We start from the raw sequence: 26,772 nt of genomic DNA on the forward strand, positions 1-26,772 counted from the left end.
ATTTCTATGCACTTCTGAAAAGCTGCCCAGTGCAATGTACAGATCAATTTAGAGTTTCAGAGTTACAACAGCACATATGCTATTAACCAGCAGAAACATAATTAGTATACACATTATAGCTTTGAAACAGGCAATGACAGAAGTATCATATTGGAAAAACAGAGTAGAAAAACACATTTGAATGGCAGCAACAGTGCTATGACTGAAAATCCCTTAAAAATTCCCATATCTCAAATTAATATTATTTTTCTTAACTATATTAAGAGGTCTTTTTAAAAATTATTTTTAGTTTTTTAAATACAGTGCCAGTACCTCATGAGGGGACTACCTCCCTTGTAGGCATTTTAGTCAGTGTGGCTGTTATTAAAATAGTAAGGATTTGTTTCAGTCAACTAAAAGGGATACCGATACTGTGTGAAATGCTGTGTCCAGGCCAGAATGGGGAAGGTCTCTGTGATGTCCTACACCATACCTAACAGCATCAGGCAAAAATGTCGGACGTGCTGGCTTGTCTTAAGTGCTAGCAGACATCCATCCTCAGGCTATGCAGATGAATCCTAAATGCATGTGTTTTACAAGGAAAAAAAGATACAGTATGGTTTAAAAGCTTTGATTATTTCCAAGACATTTTTTTAAATGGGGATCTAAGAAGGGAATTTTTTCATCTCATGACACAACCACAAATTGAAAGTATTGATCAAGGAAAAATTTATTTACAGAGATTTTTCAAATACAAACATAAAATAGCACATTTATATATAATTTTTTTTTTACAAAAATGAATATTGAAATAATAAACATGGTACAGCACAATACGACATCAATGAGCTAAACATAACAGAGACAAAAATCTATGTCTGTAATAAGTTCCCTGTCAGTCTCGCATAACCAACAGAGTTCTACAGTACCGTAAGTGGAATTTTCAATGGACAGAAAAATGCCCATTTACTGCACTTCATAAAAGTACTATAGGCAACGGCTACATCTGCCAAGTTATTATGCTGCATTTTTGTAATAATGATGAAAACACAGAGGCTTAATAAAAGATCTATAGGGATGAATAAGCAATGGCTAAATGTTTGAGGAAGAGAAATGTGCAGAGAACATACAAAATACTGATAAAGTGGCTTATTGGTCCTTTTATTAGGTGTAATCTATAGATTAAAAAGTGTTGTAACACTGAAATTTAAACCACCAAAAAGAAGTTCTAAAAAAAAAAGAAAGAAAGAAGAATCGCACCAAAAAGGTTTCCTCTCTACTCATTTTGTGCCATGGTCAACATCTGTGTGTGTGTGCTTTTGGGAACACCGCATTGCAGGGGCACTGCCCCAGCCTCCCAGCAACATCTTTTCCTCACTAATCCCTCAATTAATTAGTGCACGCAGAATGTCACAATTTGCCAAAGTGGAGTTTTCCTTGTTTATGTGGTTACATTTCTGTGGGGTGGGCCACAGGCAGGTTCTGGTGAGGCCCTTCCCCAACCTGCCTGGCGGGGTGGCTTTGGTCCATGGTTCACCTTCTTCCCCAGGGCTCCCAATGCCACCCACCAGCCCATCCTACTGAGTTTCAGAATGAAAGCACTTAAAATTTTCCTTTTTGTTGTCATTGTGGTCCAGAAGACACCTGCAGGCCCCTTGTGCTTCTGGCGGCTGCCCGCACCGGGCCTGCTCAGTAGGGATACTGCTTCTGCTTCTTGCCTGAGAAGCAGGCCAGCCAGGTGCACACCAGCATGGCTGCTGCCGCACCCCCACCTGTGCAGTAGTAAGCCCAGCCGATTTCGCAGGTTCCTGCAAGGGAAACAGAGCAAGACATGATAGGAAAGGCAGAGGCTGCTGGCTCCAAACACATGTCAGCAGTAGAGCAGGTGCCTCTCGGCCTGCTAAACCCAAGTACAGCCTGTGGTACCATTCATTGCTTTACCCTGCAGCAAAAACGTGGAGGAACGCAGATGGGAGAACTATGAAAAAGCTATTTTTTCTACATAAATCTCTGCTCCAACAATATGCATTTACTGACGAAATAAATGAGCTCCCACATTTCTAAGCATATTTTCAGGACTTGTGGGTTTCCAATTGGACTGATTCGGGACAGCATCTGAAGCAGCAGAGTCATACCAGCTCCACAGTCTCATGTAATGTCTCCATCTAGGAGAAGAGGATATGAAGTGACAGGCCAGGACACTGGGTTCTCAAGAGGAGAAACAGAGACTTTCTAGGCCAAAGGAGCATGATGTTGTAGAACAAATTGTACAGGGGCTTCTATGGGAGAGGAGTCCACAAATCCTACCTCTTGCCTACCCTGCTAGTAGGGTGAGCAAGCAGTGTGCTCAAAGAGAAGTGATGGGCAACACACCAGTATGACAGTGACAAACCAGCACAGGACTAATAACAGCAGCAGAACAGTTGTGTGCTGGTGTAGTGGAAATGAAGATACCAGTGCATCCCAGTATTTTCACAAGTTGCCACCAAAAGCAAAACAGATCCTTAATTCACACTAAGATCAGACTGCCAGTGATTATCACATTTCATTAAAATACAAAAGGAGAGAGACTTCCCTGTTCCCACCCAATGTCTCCACCCATTACTTAAAACTTCATGGATATTTAGCCCAGTGTGTTTTCATAATGTCTTAATATGGCCTTCAATACTTTTAAAGGGCCTCAGTGTCATTATATAGGTCAAACTAATCCTCAAAAAAATGGTGTTGAGAAACCCCACAGTGAACCATAAATTGATTGCTCTCCTTCCAGGCAACACTGCTATTACTGTCTAAGTGGCCAAGAAGGCCAATAGCATCTTAGCTTCTATCAGAGAAAGTGTTGCCAGCAGGAGCAGAGAAGTGATCATCCCCGTGTACTCAGCACTGGTGAAGTTGCACTTTGAGTACTGTGTTCGTTTTGGGCTGATTGCTGCAAGAAAGACATTGAGGCTCTGGAGCATGTCCAGAGAAGGGCAATGAAGCTGGTGAGGGGTCTGGAGCACAGAATTTATGAGGTGCAGCTGAGGGAAATGAGATTGTTAGTTTGGAGAAGGGGAGGTTCAGGGTAAACCTTATCGCTCTCTACAATGGCTTGAAAGGAAGTTATGGTGAGGAGGGGGTCAGCCTCTTCTCCTGCGTAACTGGCAATAGGCCTCAAATTGGATGTCAGTAAATATTTCTTCTACAAAAGAGCGGTCAGGAGCTAGAACGGGCTGCCCAGGAAGGTAGTGGAGTCATCATCCCTGGTGGTGGAGATGTTCAAGTAACATTTAAATGTTGAAATGAGGGATATGGTTTAGTGGGAAATATTGGTGATAGGCAGACGGTTGGACTAGATCTTGGAGGTCTTTTCCAACCTTGGTGATTCTATGATTCTACTCCTCAGGACTTCAATCAGTCTTAATAGTCATCATCAATTTGGCTTCATCATGTCGGTCATCTTGATTTCGACTGTTTTCTCTCTCCTACTGAAGTACCATCTCTCTTCTCCGACCAGTAAGCACTCTCAGTAATACTACACCTCCTTCCCACCTGCTGGAAACTATTCCTCCCTCCAGAGAACAGAAGGTAACAACAGTTTCCACCTAGAAAGAGCTGAAACAGGTGGCACATCCATACTTTGTCCTAATGATGTTCTTGAGGACCAGGCTTGTCGACTGGACAGTTATCAAGACTGCTAATCCTGCCTTAGGCACAAGATGCACAAGATGTCTGTACATTTCAACATGTCAAAAGTATTAGCATGCCTGAAGGCAAACAGCATGTCCATCAGCTGTCTGCAGGATAGTGGCTGGCCAGTCTTATAACGAATGTGAGTGGGAGGCAACACTTATGTTCATGTCCCTTCTGCAGACATCGGGATGATGCCACAGCATGCAGCATACTACTTGTTTCATTTCTTCATAATACTCAATTTCTTTTTATTTCTATAAAAGGCTCAGTGAAACAACAATACTTCCATGATCAGAGAATTTTAGGAGCTGAGGCCTTGGGTTGGGCTCAGTATTAGCTCCCCTGAATGTGCTGCAGTAGAGAGAGATATTTATTTGGTTTTGTAATCTTGATGTGTTCCGTAGATTGAAACAATTCTTGGCTCCCTTACAAAAGACCACACAAAGAATCTGACTTGCAACAGAGAAGACCATCAGAAATCATGGAGAGCTGCCAAGTGCCTTCCAGTGTCCCTGGCAATGATCCTTGCCCGACTGTACACCAGTCTCTGGATAGGACAGACCTATCTCTGGACAATTCCTTTACCTGTACACACACGTCTGTGGTTTCTGCTGGGATTTTCAAAACCAGAATTAAGCACATACCATATGTCTAAATTCACTGGATTGCTTTGAAAATGATCATGTTTATACCAGAGTTGAAGGTGATCGACTACATCTGATAGGTCTTTTGAACTGTTAAGTATTCCTAAAGCTACAAAAGAATTGTAATGGCAGCTTCAAAATTTAAAACTTTCTCATTGTGATGCTTCCAAGTATAGAAACTAAACATTTAAATACTACTTAAAAATAGTTTAAAGATTTGCCTGCTTGCACTGCCCAAAGCTGTGACCTACATGGAATAGAGTGAAGTAAATTTGACCTTTGCATGATGTGATTTCAACTTCTGCTCACTGGTCATTGAAGAGGAGAAGAGTGCACCTAATACATATTAAGAAGGCATGTTAAATTAGTATCAGAGATGTGTCTAACAAATACACCATGCACATTCAGTCTTGGATGAGGAGAATAGCATCTATTTCTTCATACCGTGCTCCATTTACTCTAAGGATCACTGTCCTACTTAGTGCTCTGAGGCATGGCAGGCAGTCCCTTAATCTAACAAATGCAATCTAGTTCACAGGTGTGAACTGGGTCAAGATGAACAAATATAAGAACGGGAGAGTGCAGAACAATGGATGAAAGAACAGGAAGCTTGACCTTTGAGCAATAATAACAAAGCAATAAACCTGGCCATTATTTCCAGCCTGTGTCAGGAGCAATGGGAGGCCTCAGACAAAACAGCTTGATCTGTACTTGGATGATGCTGAGCAGAACAGCATTTCAAGCTATTTCAAGTGCAGAAGAAGCGCCTGCAGCAGGGAAGGTCTGAGGGCATAGGACTTAGCCATACTTTTCATTTTAAGTAGAGGTAAGTCCTAAGTTCATAGATTAGTATAGCTATGAGGCCAGAGAGAATCTATTTTAAAAGTACTTGTTGAAATGAAAGATTGCCTAAACTGCATAGCTACATGTCAAACCGAAAATATACTACCCTTATTGTGCAAGAAAAAATGTTTCTGCATTAGTGTTCTCATTTTACTATGTGTATTTGCTATTTTAATCCCCTGCACCCTCAAGAAAAATTAGTGGTTGCCAATAATTGGGCAAATTAACTGCAGTTTAAATTGCAGAGTTGTTTTTCTTTCACTTTGATATTAAGCTATCAATTTATAAGAAAAATGAAGCTTTATGAAAAGTAGGGTTAATAAGTAATTAAATATAGTACCAAATGGAAAGAGATACACCTATCAAAATGCTTTATCATGGCAAATATAGACTTTGCTTTCTAGCATTTTATTTTTTACAAATCAGTTACTATTACTTGCTAATTAGTTACAATTAATTATTAATTACTAGTTTTTATAAATAGTGCAATAACAGGTGCTGTAGAATAATCCTTTCTCATGTTCAACCTTTACTGTACTGACATCAGTGCGACTAACCATGTATTCAGAGGAAAGCAAATGATTAAAAACTTTACACAGAACCAGGCTTGAATTTGGCCATCAAGAAGGGCACTTTGCCTTCACACAGCCCAGAATATTAAACATCAGAATTATTGAAATAATTTTTTGAAATTAACGCCAAATCTCTAGAATGAAGAGCAATGCTACCTAATTACATGATAGAATTAAATAAGTGCAATTTTGTAAATTTTCACATACACAGAAAAGGTGTTCTTTTCCTCAAGAGTGAAGAGAAATATATATTTGTAGAAGTGTGCCAGGGGTGTGTGGAGATGCATGCAAGAATGTGTACATGTTCCTGCGCATAAGATGGGCTGATCTTGTTTCATGCCAAAGTAAACTCCCCACCAACTGAAGTGCTCTTCTGGCTGATACAGATGATACGCACCACAGCAACTCCCTTCTCTGCATGGAAGTGTTGCTGCTCTTTACTAATCAGTCTTTACCTAACAGATCAGTATGTAGGAGAAAATGTGAGCTGCGGTTTTGGTTTTTTATTAATTCTGGAAAGGAAAGCATAACTAATTGGAGCTTTTGCCTTCTGGTGACTCAGTGAAGCAGAACCATCCAAGTCAGCTCTGGTAAAACTGGCATTATGAACTCTCTTTTCACATTTGAGATAGGCAGTAAGAGAGCGTCAGGATTAACTGTGAAATCAGACAATCACAGACCTTGCAGCTATAGAGCTGGATGGCCACTTTCCAAGCAAACAAAAGGAGGGAAGAGTAGCATTATCATGCTCCTCTCCTTTGTAAAAGGACTGAAAGACATTGCAGTCCCTGAGGATGAAGTACAAAAGCAAGGTGAATGAGGACAGCATCAAAGAAGGACTCAGCAGAAAGATATCCCATAGAATATAAAACAATATTTGCTAAATTGAAAAACATCAGTGAATGTGAAAGGCTAGTGTTGCAGTGATGGAAGGGATTATTCACAAAAACTTCCATGCCTCTTCCTGATTTCTAACGTAATCCTCAAGGCCGTGAAATGTGACCTCTGTTCCCTTCCCCTCCTCCAATATGTAAGGCAAATAAAGATTAAGAGAAATTTGGGAGTGAGTGAACTTTGGCAACAGGAACTTTGTGGATACTTGATCTCCTGTGGAGCTGTTCCAGGATCCAGTTGCTAAAACTGAATTTTACCAGGATTTATACTTCTGATGTCTTATAAAAAAAACATATAGTTATCAAGGTCCTGGAAATAACATATGTTGTTCATCTAAAATAACAATAATTGGCACTTATGGAAACTATCCAGAATATGAAAGTGTCTTGGATGCAAATTTGTTAATTGCAAGACTTAGTATCTTAAATATTTGCACCTTATTTACTGTTAATGTCGGGGCTATCTTGAGCTTTCAGCCTGCCAGTATTTGGCAGGCTCTGAACAGTTAATCCTAAGTACAGTCTGTTTTCCAAGATTAAGGAAAAAGGGCTTCAGATTTGCCCACACTGAAGAATACAAATAATATACCTTCAAAAATAAAAGATACAATTGTTACTTGCAAAAACTTGTGCAAGAACTCTAATTAACAGTTTCATATGAGAGTCCTGTACTACAGGGGAATGTGAATTCCTGTGATCAATCAGGGTGCTGAAAAAAGTAATCAAAGAAGAAACCAAGAAATGTGATGTTAAGGGATGTATTGGGATTTAGAGATACGAAAGCCACAAATGAATGTAAAAGATAATCAGCTAATTAATAGGAAGGGACAATTATTTTGAAACAAAGCCAAGATAAATAGCTAAAGAATATTTTTCTTGACAGCTACACAATGAAAAAACATCATTTGAAATCACCTTCAAAAGCAGGGAAAGAAGTCAAAACTTGGAATGCATCCAGAAAGGATTCAAGTAGTTATGTGAAACAAAGAAAGTATGCTATGTAAGGTAAATCTGCAGCTGAACAAACAGCACAATACACAATGATCAATTTGGTGAAGGTGGTTTCTTTTTGTCTACTGTATGGATCGGACTTTCCGAAGGCCTCTTCAAAAATATATTACTTCTTTCATGTGTAGAGCTCATGCTATTTTGGTTAATTATTACTGGCAAAATCAATTGCATGAGTATTTTGGTTTGTCATAGAATCATAGAATGGCTTGGGTTGGAAGAAACCTTAAAGCCCACCCAGCCCTAACCCAGTGAGCAGTGCCACCAAGCAGCTCAGGCTGCCCAGGGCCCCATCCAACCTGGCCTTGAGTTCCTCCAGGGTTGGGGCACCCACAGCTTCTCTGGGCAGCCTCATGAAGTTCAGAAGTGTAAAAGTGGCAAAAGAAGCAACAACTTTCAAGTTGTTCAGCTCTGCTGTTTGCAAACACTCCCATGGCAAAATCCTTCTTTCTTTGAAGGATACAAATAATATACCTTCAAAATTGCATAATTTTGTTTAATCAAATCTTGAATTTGCTGTGTGGATTTATTGTGAAACAGCAAAGGAGAAACAGGTGGATGGTTGGACTGGATGATATCAGAGATCTTTTTCAACCTTAATGACTCTGTGATTCTATGAAATACTTTGTGACAATTACAATGCTCAAAATCCCAAGAGCAAATAGCTCATGTACTACTAAACAGGAGCTCTCTCAGACCACTGGAAGAAGTCAGCAGAAAGCTCACTTACTCTATAAAATGAAATTAATTTCATCTCTCCCTGGACATTCACAATGCAGAAATCCACACTGGATTAGTTCCCCAGATCGCCTCTGGAGACAGCGGAGAGAAAAAGTGTGATGCATTTCATTTTAAGGTAGTCATCTAAAGTACACTGAGTGGACCCTAGTCTAGTAGTAGTACCTAGTTTTAATCCCTTTATTTGTGAAGGGATCCCAAATAGCAAGTTTAGATGCCCTTTTCTAGTAATAAGGAGCAGCAGGCACTTGCTCCCAGGTGGTCTGAGTCCCCTTCTGGTTGTTCCTCTTTGCCTCCCTTCACTCCAGAGGGTTCTTGGTCTAACTCTGGCAAAGGTAGGTTAGACAGGATATATTCACCAAAGTCTTGCAAAGAAATAAGAATGAAAGATAACTAGGTAGCACCAAAGAGGAAATGTTTCTTGATGAAACAACTCTCTTTACTAGCACAAAAGCTGACTAATTCATTTATCTATGAGCTTAGCAGCTGCAGCTCAGGCACGCTTATAAAAACTGTGCTCAGCCCCAGTAAAATCTCTGAGCCGCGCGAGGGGATCTGTGAACAAAGCAACCAGCTTTCTCAGAAGGATTGCTCATAAAAATAGAGCTATAAAGCCTTTGCCTTTAATAGGATTCTAATAAATTGTCCTCCCCTCTAAGCGCTTTCCTTGATAGTTTTGGCACTGTATGTCAACGCTCAGCCAGATGTTGAGATGATGCCACCTAAGGCCCAATTAACTAGTTGACAAAGCTCATTTTAATGTTCACTGCTCTCTGTGAGAGTTGTTTTGTTTGGTTTTGTTTTTTTTTTTATATGTTGTTGTTTTAGTAACTGCAGTTTGCTTTTAGAGATCATTTACTCTCATATTCCTCTAGCAAAAATAATTATCAAGGCAACAGTTGTCTTTAAGATTGAAGTCCTTTAAAAATGATAGAGAGGAACCTTAATAATAATGATCTTTGGAAACAAATATCCTTCTACAGAGAAGCTTCTGAGATCTTCTGAGGACAATTTAGCTGATAGTTAAGCGCAGGGTGGAAGCCAGCCTGTGAAGTTGCTCTCCACGCAGACACATTCACCAGGGGAGCCCTCTCCCAACAGCCCAAAAAATCGGAGGGCAAATGAAGGTACATGTTTGCAGCCATCTGCTTGGGTTGCTTTGGCTGCTGCTGCATTAGACTTCCCTATGCATGACGATCAGCAACGGAGCGTGACAGCTGGAGGACACGAAACAACGGGAGAGGATCTAGTGGGACTTTGAAGAAGAAAGAGGGAAGGGGATGTTCCCAGCCTCAGAAGGATGGCATGAACTCAAACAAGCACAGAAGGCATGTCAGGCAGGCTGTGGCAGCAGCCACAGGGTGGGTAGGCAGGGCATGGCATGCCTACAGCCACACCTGAGTCCTGCCAGCACTTACTGCCAGATCTGTGATTTTCACCACCTTTATTAGCAAATAAAAGCATCATGAAACTCAAAGATATGCCCTGAAAGTAGTTTGAACAGCAAACAGCGAGCTTCTGTGTGGGATCTTCCTTAGCACCAGTAGAAAATAAAACAGGTCTATGGCATATACAACATAAAGAGTAATGTCTCATAAAAAGAGGTAGGATATCAAAAATTCAGGCTAAACCCTGGCTGCCTAGCACACTGGACTTCCTCAAAGGAAGACTATTTTTTTTTTCCCCATACAGTTCAACTTAAAATTTGAGGTTTAAATTAAATAAAATGTCTTCATTCTTTCAGGTTAATATCATTTCATACCTCTGGTGGTAGGGGAGTGGCAGCTAGAAATGAGATGAAATTTCCTAAGGCACCTAAAGTGGCATGAGTCATCAACATTTAAACAAGTGAATCTCACTCCAGATAAGCATTTTGCTGTTCGGGCACTTGGGTATTGCTCATGTGTTGCTGTTTTACCAGATGCCAACCAAGGCTTGATTTTGTGAATTAAGTTGAACATGTCCTGTCCTCTCCAACACTTTCTGTGGGATTTAGCTTTCTCCACACCCATCACAACAGAGATGAGCATGCAACAACTGAGCAGCCTCTGCATGGGCATCAAGGGAAAGTGATGGCCTGAAATGAAGTTTCTTGTTGAGTTTAGACATTCAACCCCAATGCTAACGTAAACACACAAATGTACACCAGTACTGTCTTAAAAAAACATGCAAGTTCAGAAGGCTTTTTATCAAAGTAGGAGTTTTGCAAAATGTAGATGCGTTTTCATATATCTGGTGCAGTCTTCACTTTAATGCAGACTCACTTTAATGTTCATTCCCTCGCTTTAAAGAATTTCCTGCTTAAAAAGAAGTATTTTTTTGAGCTGGTATTCTTGTCTGGTACAGTTAGAAATGAAAACAAAACAGGGTATTAGCCTCTCAAGCTCAGCAAAATTGAACGTGTGCTACGTGTTATAGTTATAAAGGTACTTGCTTTGAGGAAATTGCCTGCAAGTTCCTTTAGCAGGCCACAGGATTCTGCAGATCTGACTCACATTCACACCCTTCGGTCAGCAGCTGTGTACTGCTGAGGATGATGTGCCACAGCAGTGCTGTCCTGAATGAGCTCACGGGTGACTCCGGTGCGTACATAATGCAGCATAACAGCAACAGCTTGCGTGGTGACAAGAGATTATGACTGTGATCCTTCCTCAGGGATTTGGTAAAAGAGAAAGGCAGTCAAATTATCATGTGTACTGGTAGTTTTGTAACTCCAGTCTCTATCTAAGGTAATGATAATTAGACAAAAGACTTTCAGTCAGTCACTTGACAAACAATTATATGAGTTTAAAACATGACCATCTTTTTCCTCTCACCCTTATTTATTATTATTATCATCCTTCTCGGAGTTTCCAACCTAAAAACAGCAGAAGAATTCTCTGCTTCGTAGACTGATGTTTCGGTGGAAACTCAGCTGCACCCACGATCTTAGGTGGCCACAGCATGGAATGAGGTCCCAGTGCCTCCGTACAGGTCTCACCAGATTGCAGGGACTTGGGAATCATAACAGAGATCTGGAAATACCACAGCAACCTTGCTGCAACAAGGTTTACCAGGAATCATTTGTCATAGTTCTAGTTTATCGTGGTGTTCTTTTCACTGTGGCAAAAACAGATTGCTAGAGATGAGCAGACAGGTCCTTCTACAGGTGTGCCAGTCTGTCTATTTACAGAGGTTACTCCTCTCCTCATTAGCAAAGCAGCTCATCTATTGAATGCAATTTAATCAACAAATGGGGTTATCCTTGGCAGGGTATCTTCAATTGAAGAATGACTCTCCTTTGTAGAGATCAAATTGTACAAACACTTTTATTTGATCAAAAAGTTAGACCAATTAAATGCACATTTGTTAAGTAAACCACTTGGATGTAGTTCACTTAAAAAAAAATAATCAAATGAATATCCAATGTTAAAGAGAGCAGCAAACCGGTGGGCATGTCACAATGTCAGCTCAGTTTTCTAGAAGAGAATATCCTAATCCACTTACACGTAAATGAAAATCCTGCAGCCTTTTTAAGTATTTCCTTCGAACAGACACAAAAATGTGTTTGTTTGATGGGTACAGAGGAAGGGGGTCCCCTCTTCACAATCTGGGCTGTCTCATCACTATTTAGAAAGCCTATCAGTCTAAAGCCTTTTCAGAATGCATGAAGAGATAGAGAATCACATCTTATCTAGCACACTCACTAAGGATTAGGCTTTTTATGGGTTCTTAGCATTGCTATTTATTTCTTCTATCTAGTTATGAGCATGTTACGGAGATTTTTTGTCTTGTTTTGTTAAGCCATTTTCATTTAATAGCTAATTTTGAAACATTTCTGGTTAGCATTACATTTTAGGTAGCACAATTCCCCTGCTTCACAAGTGAGTTCTTGCAGTTCTTTCTCTGCACCTTCCTCTTGTCCTTCTCATCCTCTTATGATGTAAATGCAGCTCCTGGTTTATTTTTTTCTATCTCCAATATCAAGGTTCTTTTCATTTTGCCAGAAAAATCTGGTCACCAGAAAATCTTTCTAATTGCTGAACCCCTACCTTTACTGGCCCTATGGTCAAACCTGGTGAGCTTTGAGCCTCCTTTACTAATGTACATATTCACCATGGCCCTCTTTATCCTGATCAGCATCCCTTTGAACATCCTCCCCTTTGAAAGTAACCACATGCACCAAATGAGGATCCTGTTGCCATCCTTAGTAGCACACATGGCAGCAGGAGGAGCAAGACTATCACTCACATTGCCACCATTTACCCCACCAGCAAAGTAGCCCAGGGCTCATGGCAGCTTACCTTTCCCAGGGGCAGATTATGAATGCAGTGCATGTATGTGTGGTTCTTGAGGCAACTCATTTCACAGACTCAGGAATAGAAAGCATATCACTGCAGCTTAATCAAATTAAATATTCAAATGAAAGCAATAATTACTAAAATTTGTCTTGAGACTGGGTGAGATTAAGTCTTTGAAACATCATTTTTGTTCTGCTGGCTATAATGAGTAAACTAGTCTCTAATGATGCAGAAAAGACTGGAGGGTTTGGGTTATCACCAATGAAGAGATATATATCAAATCAGATGAGCAGTATGGCCATTAAACAGCCCTTGGACAGTATACCTCTGCCTTACAAATGACTTTGATAACAGCATCAACCAGGCACTGACATTAACTTAAAAAAATCCAAGACACACATTTAAATTCACTGCCAGTCTATATGGAAAAGAAATAGCTCAGTGGCAGAGCTGCCTGGTGAAAATTACTGCATCGGGTTTCAGCTCTCATTATAATCTGTTAATTAATGTGTTAACACAAGATTCCTAAAGATCTGCAAGACCAGCACTGCCATCAAGTCTAGGCACGCAAAATACATGCCCTGCACAAGTCCAGAAAATACAGTAAGAGTACACATCTCCACAGTTAACATTGTATGTCCCCTGTTCATGGTCTTTATGTATACCAGGAGGAAAAGCTGAAATCTTTCATGTGGATTCCTTCACTGTTTTAAATGGGGAAATGGCTCAATTTATGAAAATAAATGAATGAGTCAAGAATCAGATGTAGAAGGTGGCCTTGGAGACTGCTCTGGCTGTAAGCATGACTGTATTTAAGGTCACAGTTTCATAGAATCATGGAACCATTAAGGTTGGTAAAGACCACTTAGACCATCTAGTCCAGCTGTCATCCCATTACCACAGTGTGTTCCTCAGTGGCACATCAGTTTGAAGCTGCCTAAGTGGGTTGTCAGAAAAATAACCAGGAATAGTAACACTTTTCTGCACTCCGAGGAGAGCAGTGACTGAAGCCTGGGAAGGGGCAGGCTGTCAGGAGCTTCAAGTTGGCACTGCAGGAGCAACCTTTCATGCCATTTCATGCACCCATGAGAGGCCAAATGGGCTGGCGAGGAACCAATCCAGACTTATGGAAGGGACCGGCCAAAACAAACCCAGCTATTCCTTGCAACAGCTGCTGTCTTCTTGGTCTTTTTACTGTATTCACTGAGACACACCTTTCCATGGATCCAGGAATCTTTGAGATATTATTTTTCTGCTAGTTAACTATATGTTTGTGTTCTCATAGCTATCACATGCATATTTTTCAAGTATTAAGTGCAAAAAAAAAAAAAAGATTGCAGGAACTTTTTATACTTCATTGAAAGAAAATTTAATATTAATAGTACAGATGGATATTAAAGTTCAGGAAACAAGGTAAAGCTTCTAGGGCACATTACACATCCCCTGGGTGACTTGCAAATCTAGAATCATAGAATGTTTTGGGTTGTAAGGAACGTTAAAGAACATCTGGCTGCAATCCCAATGCCATGGGGCAGGACGCCTTCCCCTAGCTGGAAGAAACACCTGTAACATAGATTTTGTCCACTGTTCTTTGCACTGGAGTTACTGTCAAGCTTCTGTGAGCCAAGCGCACACAGGTATGGAAAGAGTTTCTAACAGCAGCCATAAGGCTTAGTTCATAGTGTCTGGGAATGGGGAGCTGTGTTCCTTCATGGAAACTGGAGCTCAGTGTGCATGGATGTGGGATGCTCAGTCTCTTCTGCTCCTACAGGAAGACTGCAGGTCCCCTTCTTTCTCAAGTAACACAGGACTAGAGAGCACTTACAGAGTAGGAAAGCAGCAGCCGCATTCATCCTTCTAGCTTAACAAGGACCTGCATGTTCATTCAAACATCAGATCCCAATCATCCACACTATCTCCCTGTTGGGTGCCTGTTCTCAATCACCCTAATGATCTCTCTAGAGGTAACTTGCCCTGTACTGTGTGGTTGTGAGCATAGCTTCACTGCATTTTTGGCTCTCATTTAGTGTCAGCACAGACATTGCTGGTTGCTTGCTTGTGAAAAGGCAGTCACAGGGGACAAGTGTTATTTACCATCTTCCCAAGGTTGTGTATAACCAAAACCATATTCCCAGGCTTGGATTAGAAGGCCATAAGCATGCCAGACTTCAAAGACCACTAACTGCTCTCATTGTGGATTACCCCAATCCGTGACATGATGGCCCTGCTTACCCTGCCAAGATCTCTTGGAGTGTTCACTCACATATTGTAAGACTACTCCATCTGATGTCTTAAATATAAATACACGTACATTTATTTATTATATTTTATAATATTCTGCTGGAAAATATTTTCAGTAAACTACCGTGCCTTAGCACTACATCAGAAACACACAATACGAGTACCCTATCCTACACAACTGAGTTGCTCCTCCAAACCTGCATTCAGATCTTCATTTGCTTTCATGGACAATGGACAGAAGAGTATAATACAACTGAAACACTCTGATGGAAACTTACCCAATTCAAACTGGTTGGAAAGGTTGCCACAGGTTTGTCTGACTTCTTCACTGTCCCATCCAAGAGGATAGAGAGCACAACCAGAGCCAATCAACAGACCTAGGGAGAGAAGAGAGAGAAGTTTACACAAGCAATTTCCATTAGCTTAAACACAGGCTAGAAGTCAAGCTGCCACTGAAGAATCTCAGATTTAAAAAACAGCAATTTTTATCCTGAGAACAGTAGGAAATCATTTGATCTTGTACTGCTGCATTTTGGTTTTCCAGCTGCTTAGTGTGCTGGAGGTAGCCAGGGTGGCTCAGCACCAGATGCCAGCCTCAGCTTCTGGAGCTGCTACCCGAGAGCTTTTAAACTCCCCTTTGACTCTGCCGAACTGCTACATGCACTGCTTGGAAAGCTCAACACAGGGTTAAACAGAAGCTGTGTTAATCACAGCATTTACAAGCTGATTGCTTCTGATTAATTAAAACAACAATCAACCAAGGTCTATCATGGTTCCAGCAGGAGAAAGTAAACTGACAGTTGTGCTAATCCCTTGTCATTTTCTTTTGTTTTTCACCACTTCAAAAGCCAAGGAAGAGTGATTTCATGTCACCTGATCAATTCATACCACAGGTACATGCTGCACATTTTCCTTGTATTATTTCAGCAGAAACAACAGAGCTCTTGAGCCATTCTATCTGTAATTGTGTTTGGCTTAACATTCACGGCACACATTGCTTTCTCCAGTCCTCACACTGTCCAAAACAGAAATGCTTGAGCTAAGCAAGCCCTTTCACAAGATCTTGCTGGGAATCATCCAATGGGCCATGATTATTTTGTAGAAGTGGCATTTTTATCATATTGCATTCTCAGCTGTCATGACAGCAGCTGCCCAAGAGCAGGTGTAGCTGTCAAGATCTTTCTGTTATTTTTTTTTTAACAAGGACAGCCAAGAGAATAACTTTATGTGTGCTAAATCATTTAATTTTACCTCCTTTGTCTCAGATCTTCTCTATAAGACTGGAAACAAATCACTACGTAAATAACAGACTATAACATACGTAAATAACAGACAGGGTGCTATTTGAGGGATGAAAAGGCAGACAGGACCGCAGAAAGTTGGCAGCATGGATTTTCAGCAGTGCCTTTTTCCTGTTAAGTAGACTGGGACAGGGTTTCAACTCCTACAGCCATTGCTGGCAAGCTTTGGGCAAGTCCCTTGGCCTCCCACCACCTCGCTTTTCTTCTCCTGACAATAAGAATAAAGGCAATGTGGTCGCTGGCAAAGTGCCTCTGTAATTATGCTCCTACTGCAGCAAAGCCCTGGGTGTGGTGACAGAGGCCCTATGGATGTCACACCTGTCCGCTAAGAGTCCAGAGAGTGATTCTGACTCAGAGCATGGGCTTAGCTGTGCATTTCTACAGCCTCTATCCTCACAATACCTCAATTTTTTATCTGCTGACACCTGTAAGATACAGAAATCACTTCTTTATTTTTTTGACTTGCTTGAAGATGCCACCTTTCTCCACATGTTTTGATGCTCTTAGCACCTTAGCTGTAACCAAAGGAACAGTAGCCCCTCCAAGCACACCTGTCACTGTTCAGGGCCCAATGTTCACTCCTCCTTAGATCTTCTTGCTACTCTTGTTTACTTCTTTTTCTTGTTCAACAGACACTGCCTGTTCCTCTCTCCATCCCTACGTAGCATAACAGAAAATAAATCATTGAGGCAGCCCCTCTCAAGTGGAACATTCACTCAGCAGCTGTGAAGACAGAAAAGCAATTAAGGCCACATGAATGCAGGACTTTGCTTGGCCTAGATGTGGTTGCTTCTAATCTCCTCACTACCAGCTCCCACAGTATCATCTGATTTTTTTCCCCAGGGCTGCAGAGCTGACAGAAGCTGGTAGAATCCATGTAAATGAGAGTGCCTTCTCATTAAGTTCTCTGGAAGTATGTTTCTCACACAAGAGAACTTAGGCTTCTTATTAACAAATATAGACTCAAAACTGTTAAAGACAGCTTAAGATTTTTGCAGAAATACATAACTGATTCTCACGTGAACTGCTAGAGCAAGAAGGTCACTGCGAAGCAATTACAGCATAGCTGACGTCCTAGGAGTGGGCAGGACCTATAGGGCAAGAAGGAACTTCACTACTGATGATAAGAAAGGCTGAGGAAGACAAAATGAGCTCCTGGACATGAAAGACAGATGATGGACAGTGGTATCCCCATGTTGGCTGTGACACAGAATCATAGAATTACAGGATCATTAAGGTTGGAAAAGACCACTAAGATCACTAAGTTCAACATCACCCATCCCCACCATGCCCATAACCATTTACCACAGTGCCACATCTGCATGGTTCTTGAACACCTCCAGGGACAGTAACATCCCATGGGCTGCCTAGTGCCAGCAGTAATATCCAAGCAGACCAGCTCAGAAAGCTGCACGACTGTGTGCATACAATGGTGCGGATCTGCCCCGTTGTTTTCAGTAGCATTCTACGTGACTGGAACAAAGCTGGTACCACTACAGTCTAAATAGGCAGTGAATCTAGGAACTGGCATTTCAATTCCCTTATTTTATGTAATACAAGTGTGAAGTGTGCCAAAAGCCCGTAACATTAATAACACTTGGATAAGAGCACTTCAGCCCCTTCCTCCCCTTCCAGTCAATCCACTCATGTTTGTAAGCAACTAAACGTGTGGATCAGACCTTGGGAAAGCAAAAAGACTGCATGCTATTATCTCTAATAATCCATACGCGTGCTCACAGCCAATTTGTTTAATCAGAGACCGTAGATTCTGTGGAACAGCTGCAACCTCCATTTAAATGTCTAAGTTAAATACAAGGGCCACAAACCCAGCGGAAATCATTAAGCTAATTTTGCTGCTTCAGTAGAGAGAGGTGACTGGTTTAGTTCACCAGTCACACCCTGGCCCTGTCCTATGTTAATGAATTTAGCCAGTTATGCTACTCAGGACACCACACCCATCTCCACAGCTGCTTAAAATGCTTAGGATGCCTAGAGCATTCTTCAAGAAAGGGGAGGAAAAAAAGCCACTGTGCTGTAATTACCATCATCTGTCATCTTTCATTATCCACTGCAGTCAATTAAAGTAAGACAAAGGGGAGGGAAATAAGCAGGTCCCTAAATGGCAGCTTCACCAAAGGGGCTGCAGCTCAGAGGTGCCGTTGGATGGGACTGGGTGGCAGTGGAGGTGCTGGTGGCACTTGGCTGCTGTTTGGTGTGCTGTGCCATGTGCCCTCTCTCTCTTTTTTTATATATTTTTTACATTCAGGAACAAAAAGAGCTGCTTAACACTGTGCAGAGCCTTAGGATCTGTGAAGCACTGCTGTTGCGAGCATCGTGACTCAAACACAGCCAATTGCAGTAATGCAAAGCTGGAATTAAGTGCTTGGCTCCATGACTTAGCCGATTTTGGTTCTTTGTATAGTTCAAGAAGGGAGTTGGATGTTTTCAGAAAGAGAGCTAAAACCAGCCTATATGCAAAATGAGGAGCTGTTCAAACTCTCACAACATGGAACATTAGAGCTTTTAAAAACACTGTGTGAATGCTCTGCCCTATGGCCACTGCTGTGACTTTACCTTTGGCTGTGAGAGCCCTCCTGGCTGACCACACTGACCTTAAATGAGCGGAGTCCCCAAATCCTATGAGCTGTGAAACTACAAACCATGTGAGTGGATGGTTCAATAGCAAACTACCCAGAGAGATCCTCATCCTTCCCAGACTGCCCCACCTGTCACTCTTGCTGAAGGAATAATGCATGATCATACTTTAGTAATGCTTAGCATCTAAAAGACAATCTTGTTTGTCTGGAGGTGTGATTGAAAATAACTGCCTGTGGCAATTATGCATATGGATGATGATGCTGAGCAGGGGGTGGCGGGAAGGGGACAGTAATTACATTAGTGGCTTGGCACAGATCAAGGCTTCATCTCTGAAGTGATAAAGACGTGATTTGTAGCATGTAGCAATCAGCTTGTTCCAAGAGGTAAAATATCAACCACTATTAATAACCTCAGGAACAGCAATTCTCAAACAATAAGTACAGAAGGATTAATAAAACAGGAGACATTAACCAGATTTATCTACATCACTGCACTCAGAAAGGCCAACAAAGATGGGGAGAAGCCAATGCACAAGAGCTGAAGGTTGCAAATCCCTGTGGCTGGCAGTCCTCAGCCTGCTACTGTGGCTTCAGTGGGAGCCTCCACTCAAAGAGGTGATGTGCCTCCATAACTCCTGTAGGCATCACACCATAAATGAATTGTCTGTAACTCTTCTAACAGTCCAAAGCTTACAAATCCTGCTTTACAGGCTCAGTTCTTTCCCTTGCTTCTTGAAGGCACAGCATGTACAGTTCTTACTTGCCCCATCTCTGTTCTGTCGCCAGCCCATTTGCTCACTGCACCCCCAAAAGTGTGTTAAATAAAGCTAAACCTTCCTTAGAGTCCTTCCTTCTCCCTTGCACAGAATTCAGATAAATCTGAAGGGAGGAAAACCCATCAGTTTGATCAATACAGAGAGGTCGTGATGGCAGTAAATGGGGCACTTAGCTTCAGACTTAGCCTCCGAGTCTTGCGGCTAGAAAATGCGTTTTCAAATGGGAACAGAACCCATGATGATTTTCCTTGATTATGGCCTTTTTAAGAACCTGCAGTGCTTTCTAGATGGGCGCTGGAAGTTGTTTTCCTCTTTGTGCTTCCCACTTACAGCTATCATCTACCAGCCAGAGAGACTGCCTGCACCATGGCCAGCAGCTGGGGACTCTGCCTGACTGTGAGCTCCTGGGATGCCCCTCCTCCAGAAAAGAGCCCAGAAACACTGTGGAAACCCACCTACAAATATAAAAGCATGATTCATGCACAGCTAAGGGAAAACAAAAGCAAAACCTTTTGTGCCTTTTGAGCAGCCCCTTTCTAGTGGGAAAATTCATCTTAAAAATATGTTTGTCCTTTTCCTCTTCTCTTCTACTTTTTCTCCTTTCGTTTTTGGACCTGACCAAAAAGGAACTTTTTTATTTTCCTAGGCATCTCTAATGAGTACTGCTCAGATCTGACTGATATTCAGGCCATCTGGAGATGCTGACAGACAATAATTTGGAAGTCATCCCTTTCAAGACCATTTCAATGATGATTTTTCCTTTCACATTTTTTCTCTATTAGCTGCTCTGAACATTTAAGGATGATAAAAAGTTTTCACATTCCCATCTGTCACTTGAAGGTACAGTAATTATCTACAAGGAAAACAAAACCAATTTTTCAGTGAGGCACAGACTTTGGCTCTTTGGTTCTTGTGACTTACAAGCTCTCCTCACCGTAATGGTTTTAATATATTAATGGTTTAATAGCATGAGAATAAAAGTGAGCTGGCACATGAAGACTATCTGCTGCTTTGAGATGTACCTCAGGCAACAAACAATAGGGTTTAAAATGAATAGGTTAAAAACTATGATTTGAAATGCTTAGAAGAAACAACTTCTGAGTTCTCTGCTCAAGGAAGTCAACCATGCAACAACAGCAGGGGGTACAATTGCATATAACATGAAAGAATTCAATGAGGGAGTCACTTGTCTGGGTGTCCATACAAGCATCACAAGCACAGAGTGGTGGGGAAAGGGGTACACTGATGGAGATGGCTTTTATGTTGCCCTGGACTTCCAGCCCTTTTCACAAGGGTCACGGGATGGGAGAAGGGAAAACAGTTCAGGGCTTCACTCAAAGTGAAGAAATGGAGAAGTGGGAAGAGTGGAGAAATCACGGAGTTGCTAATGAACAAAAGTGAATTAGTAAGTGCTGTTTCATAAAAGTACAAGTGTCAAGGCAGTGATAACTGCTGGCATAAAAGGGAAAGATCCAGCCTCATATTCAAAGCCCTTCAAAATCGGTGCTGATGCAGGGGGTTCTGGGAGGCTGGGAGGCAGCTCCCACCACTTCCAAACACTGAAAATCACCCCCTGAAGTACTTCTTGCAGCTAGATTTTATAAATCAGCAGTAAACATATTCCACAGTCTGCATGGGTTGGCATTAGATAATAGAATACCCAAGAGTTTAATCCTACTTTATGTATGCAGTAGGAGGTGTAATATAATTTTTGAGAACTAGTTGAATTACAACGTCTGCTGGATATTTCACTAAAAACTCCTTTATTACTATTTACTGTACAGTACTATTCACCAGCATGGAGATCTAGAGAGATCTGAGAAAACAGTCAGCTGTTTGTGCAAGTTTCATATTACTGGTTATGATTAGGTGAGGCTAAGACAGACCCCTGACCGATAGTGGAGGCTGTCCAAAGGCTACACCAACAGATAAGAGAATGAATATCCACTGAAGCAGGGGCTCCAGACTAACACCCTCACTATCAGATCACACAGTCTCTCTCTTCATCCTCTCAGCCAACGAAGATACAAGTATTTGGTACCAAGTAGGGCATCCTTCAGATAGATCCACAGGTCCCAAGGGATGAGAAAAGAAGGTTCAAATTGGGAAAAATAAAATTAAAAAAGGCTTTCACTGTAGCAGTTTCCGCTTAACAATGTGTGTTAGACGTGAGCATTTAGGTATGAGAGATTCTGGCCAGGTGTTCTCCTTTGGGCTTCATTTAATGTGTGCTAGTCATCTCCCCTTGGAAGAGGTAAATAGGGAAATATCATGAACCCTCCAGTGTTTAGCCACAAGGCACAGCACTAAGCAGTTCGGATAAGCCCAGACTTAGCAGCTTCTGTTTGCCAAAGAGGAGGTAAGAAAGTGATTATCACGGTCATGATCATAGATTGGTCCTGTTTAGGCAGAAGGTTGAACTGTATGACCTCCTGATATCCCCTACTACCTCTAAGACTTCAGGAAATAGTTTTTCCATCTTTCAGGCACTTCAGCTTAAGGCAATCAGGTTCAAGTGATATGTACGTGTAGAACTCTACAAACATCTGAGCAGGGAGCTAGTTTTACATGTGGTATATTAAACCTATAAAGATGCCTCTGTGTGAGCATGTTAATTTAGGCCCTTGTTAGTATGAGCAGTGGAAGGAGTCTAAGAAGGTATATTTTGCAGCCCAAAGAACACATACAAATTGGTCTGTGTCTGGAACACATCCAAACCTACCTCACTGTAAGACAGCAAAGATATTCACATGGTACTGAAAGACATGACACAGAGCTGCCTGGGAAAGACTGGCCCCCTTGGACTAGCAGGATAACAGAGGACATCTCAAATGAGGTCAGTCACTGAATTATGCTCTACCAGCAATCCTGACTCTGAGTGGGATTTGGCTGTCCAAGCGCAATCTCTTCTGTCAGTTCGAGCACTATTCAGCATCTCACTTGGCCTCCAGCTGCCTGATCAGAGAAGTGCAAGACTCCCATGAATCCTCTGTCACACATGCCAGCCCAAGCAGAGGTCTTCTGGACCCCAGGGTATCTCTAATAGCACAAAGCATCCAGATGTGGAATCTAATAAATTTTACCTTATTTATCTGTTGATCTTAATGTAAGCTTAGAAATCTATCTGAGGGGAAAATATCCGTATTGTAAACACCTTCAAAAACTGTATGAATCCATAATTAAATCCTGCCTCATGTTACCTATGCTTTATTTTGTACTTTATCTTTCTGCCCACATTCTTCTCTGAAGATGCAAATACCCGAATTCCTGTCGTAAACCCTTCCTTACTTTATGGAAAGTGTCCTGAAAGTTAGAGGATAAGATTAAAAGAAAAAATGTCTTGCTTTTGGGTGTAAACCTCTATGCTGTATCTTTAAAGGAAGTTATCACTATGGAAACAAGTTATTGCTTTAAAATGGCCCTCACCTGTCTCAATTGCTACCACCAATCTCCATTACTAAGGACTGCCTCTGGTGAGTCTCTGCATCGTTTCTCACAGAGTTCGTCACAAAGAAACACAATGATTGACATCTCTTGTTCTGGAAAAGATGTGACCTGTTCCAGCTAAAGACAGAGCGAACTGCGAAGTGGAACTGAGATGCTTGAAGAACTCCAGAGAACACTCTGAAATTTCACTGTCAGCTCATTTTGTTTGGCAAGCCATAATCACTGCTTGTATATAATGAGAAAAAGAAATAAAAGTCTGGTAGTTATCACATGCCATCAGACTTCTTGATATGACAACCCATCTGTGTGCTCATCCCATGGTTTTGTGGCTCAGAATCAAAGACATGACAGTTCAGAGTCTAGAGCAGCATATGGCATATGACATAGTGTATTTAAATAGAAATCACTCGATTAGAAACACAGGGATGCCTAATATAATTAATAAAAAGTACTTCAATAACTATCTTCTCATGATACAGAATTCTCCATGTAGTAGTCATAGTAGTTAAAAACCAGCCAGAAAGTTTGTGCCAAGCTCTAAGGATTTCCTAGAACACAAACTGATCCCATGGAGGACTGCGAGGAGAGAACTAAGGAAATGTATTCTGTGTCAGTGAAGATGCCTAAGTGGACAAAATGGATAAATGTGCAGGCATCGCCACATCTTTTCAACACAAACTTGGTAGACTAAAATTGTTTAGAAGTGCTCAGGAAAGGTCTAAAGCAGGAATTCAGCCCAACTCTCTTGACCATCACCACAATGATGTTATCTATACATTATCCCGGCATTTGGAAATAAAGACATGGGTTAAATCCCACAAAATTGGTTTTCAATGTCTATTAGGCCAATAATCTGTGAAAAATAATAGTTTGTAGATGCTGGATAAAGCAACAAATCTACCCAACTAATTCCTTCACTTTGGTGGCAGGTCACCAAAATGAGATGGAACTGATGCAAAACATATATCCAGTAGGGGAATACTACATACCAGGCCTCCTCCTCATTAATCTTGAGGACTACTATTATTTATTTTTCAGTTTATTTTACTTCTGTTGAGCTGTCCACAAACCATGGATTACTGGAAGATCAGCTACTGCACATCTTAGTGAAATCTCTGCCACAGTCAAGACCTCAAAAATAGCATTTTCAGTGCATTGATTGCAGATCCCCTGGCAAACCATGTTGTACTTTCAAGCAAGTTCGTACAAGCAATGAAGCAATCTATATCTAGTAAAAATAATTAGATGGTTCTGTACTGCTACTGGACAGTCTGCAAAACCTCTCAAATCAAAGAAGTTTGGAAACCCCCTTCTCCAGAAAAGAAATTTAGAAAGATAAACTACTATAGTGCCGTAAAAGTCAGTGGTAAGTACCAAACACAGCTGAGAATAATTTTTACCTTTATACTATTCTCACTGGTGATGCACAGACTTAATCCTCCCTCTACTCTTCAAAAACATACACGCCGGCTTAGTTGGTACACAGGTCCATAGCCATCAAACACATATTTCTACAGCTTAGAGCTCTCAAGTGGATATGTCATAGACAGCTGAAGTGTTATTAAATGCTTGGGAACTGGTGAAGGAGGGGATAGTTTAATTTATTGCTTGCTACAGCAGCTGCAACACTTTTCAGCAGCTTTTTTTAATACCTTGCTGCTTGCAGAGCATAGAAACATAGAATGGTTTGGGTTGAAACGGACCTTTAAGACCATCTAGTTCCAACCCCCTGTTATAGGCAGGGACATCTCCCTCTAGACCAGGTTGCTCACAGTCTCATTCAGCCTGGCCTTGAATGCTTCCAGAGTGGAAGCACCCACAACTTCACTGGACAACCTGTTCCAATGTCTCACCACTCACACAGTAAAGAATTTCTTTCTGATGTCTAGTCTAAATCTACCCTCTACCATTATAAAACCATTTCCCCCTGTTCTGTCACTACATGCCCTTATATAAAGTCCTTCCCCAGCTTTCCTGTAGGCCTCTTTCAGGTACCGGAAGGCCACTAGGCCACTATAACGTTTCCTCAGAGCCTTCTCCTGTTCACGCAGAAGAGCCCGAGCTCTCTCAGCCTGTCCTTACAGGGAAGGTGCTCCAGCTCTCTGATCATCTTCGTTTCCCTCCTCTGGACCTGCTCTAACAGCTCCATGTCCTTCTTGTGTTGGGAGCCCCAGAACTGGATGTGATACTCCAAGTGAGGCCTCACAAGAGCAGTGTAGAGGGGCAGAATCACCTCTCTTGACCTGCTGGTGACACTTCTCATGATGAAGCCTAGGATATGGTTGGACTTCTGGGCTGCAAGCACACATTGCTGGCTTATGTTGAATCTTTCATCAATCGATACCCCCAAATCCTTCTCCTCAGGGCTGCTCTCAAGCCATTCTCCATCCAATCTCTATCTGCGCTTGAGATTGCCCTCACCCAGATGCAGGACCTTGCACTTGGCCTTGCTGAACTTCATGAAGTTGGCATGGGCCCACCTCTCAAACCTGTTCAGGTCCCTTTGGAAAGTATCCCTTCCCTCTTTTGTGTCAACTGTACGACTCAGCTTGGTGTCATCTGCAAACTTGCTGAGGGTGCACTTGATCCCACTGACCACACTGCTTACAGAGATGTTAAATAGCGCTGGTTCCAGAACCAATCCTTGAGGAATGCCACTCATCATCAGTCTCAACTTAGACATTGCGCCATTGATCACAACCCTCTAAATGTGACCATCCAGTCAATTCCTTATCCACTGAGTGGTTCATCAATCAAATCTATTTTTCTCCAGTTTGTCAACCAGGATGTCATTCAGGACAGTATCAATATTGCACAATTCCAGATAGACTAGCATGCAGTTAAGATTATGAATTGATGTGTGCATGAACGTAAGCGTACTCAGTGCATTTTGCCTTTGTGCTGAAATTAGAGTGTAAAATTAAAATAAACAGTGTCCAGGCTAAACAATAACAGATTGTAAGTGAAATTATTCATATGGCTTTCCCAGTTAAACTAAAAAATCTATTGTCCCTTCTCAGCTACTTTGTTTTCAGTAAGAGAAATGCCAAAGTTCCTCTTTGTGTGGCACGTTGTGCCAAGTCTCAATGTGTGGCACCCAAAATGCCTGTTTCCATATTATCACATTGTTTGCTTGTTTTGCACGATCTTTACATGCTCTGAAGTTTGCTTCATATGACATACTCAATAAAGGGATATATATATGTGTATATATATATTATATATATGTGAATATATATAATATATTCAACAAGTACAAAATATAGAAATTCCTATGCCTTCTTTCCTAAGGCATTCAAGCTCAATAACTGACAATTTCCTGAGGAAAAAGTACTCTATCAAGTCAATTTCCCTCAAAGTGGTCCCATTTTTCAGTTTGCTACAAGGTGTGATAAATCATAATTTTGGAGAGAAGCTGTAGGTTTTTGCAAATGTATTGCACATCTGCAGCTCAGAAACACTTGGCGCTGCCACTTATCCTCTTCAGAGAGAATCCATATGGACAACCTTATCAGAATCCCAAGCATACTTCAATCTTTTTACTCTAACTAGGTTTGCTTCTCCCATGATGAGCTCTACAGCTGACCTCTTTAAATCCTCTCCTCCCCTCCCACCTGTGAGTCATCCCAAGGCAACAGAATAATGTCGATGCACCATCCAGCTCTTTATGTTGATTCTTTCTTTCTTCCTTCCTTTCTTCCTTCCTTCCTTTCTTCCTTCCTTTCTTCCTTTCCTTCCTTCCTTTCTTCCTTCCTTCCTTTCTTCCTTCCTTTCTTCCTTC

At 41.4% G+C, this 26,772-nt stretch overlaps 1 protein-coding gene across 1 annotated transcript in view; it reads right to left on the minus strand.

The window, feature by feature from the left end:
• Positions 1 to 774: 774 nt before the first annotated feature.
• LHFPL6 (LHFPL tetraspan subfamily member 6) overlaps positions 775 to 26,772 on the minus strand; it is a 134,124-nt gene continuing 108,126 nt past the window's right edge. Inside the window, exons 2-3 of the mRNA XM_003203296.4 lie at positions 15,149 to 15,247; positions 775 to 1,787 (exon numbers count right to left, since the gene is read on the minus strand). Coding sequence (XP_003203344.1) covers positions 1,669 to 1,787; positions 15,149 to 15,247 — 218 coding nt within the window. The 3' untranslated portion in view covers positions 775 to 1,668. The remainder of the gene's footprint in view (positions 1,788 to 15,148; positions 15,248 to 26,772) is intronic.

This window comes from Meleagris gallopavo, chromosome 1 (assembly GCF_000146605.3).
Source record: "Meleagris gallopavo isolate NT-WF06-2002-E0010 breed Aviagen turkey brand Nicholas breeding stock chromosome 1, Turkey_5.1, whole genome shotgun sequence".
Taxonomy (NCBI): domain Eukaryota; kingdom Metazoa; phylum Chordata; class Aves; order Galliformes; family Phasianidae; genus Meleagris; species Meleagris gallopavo.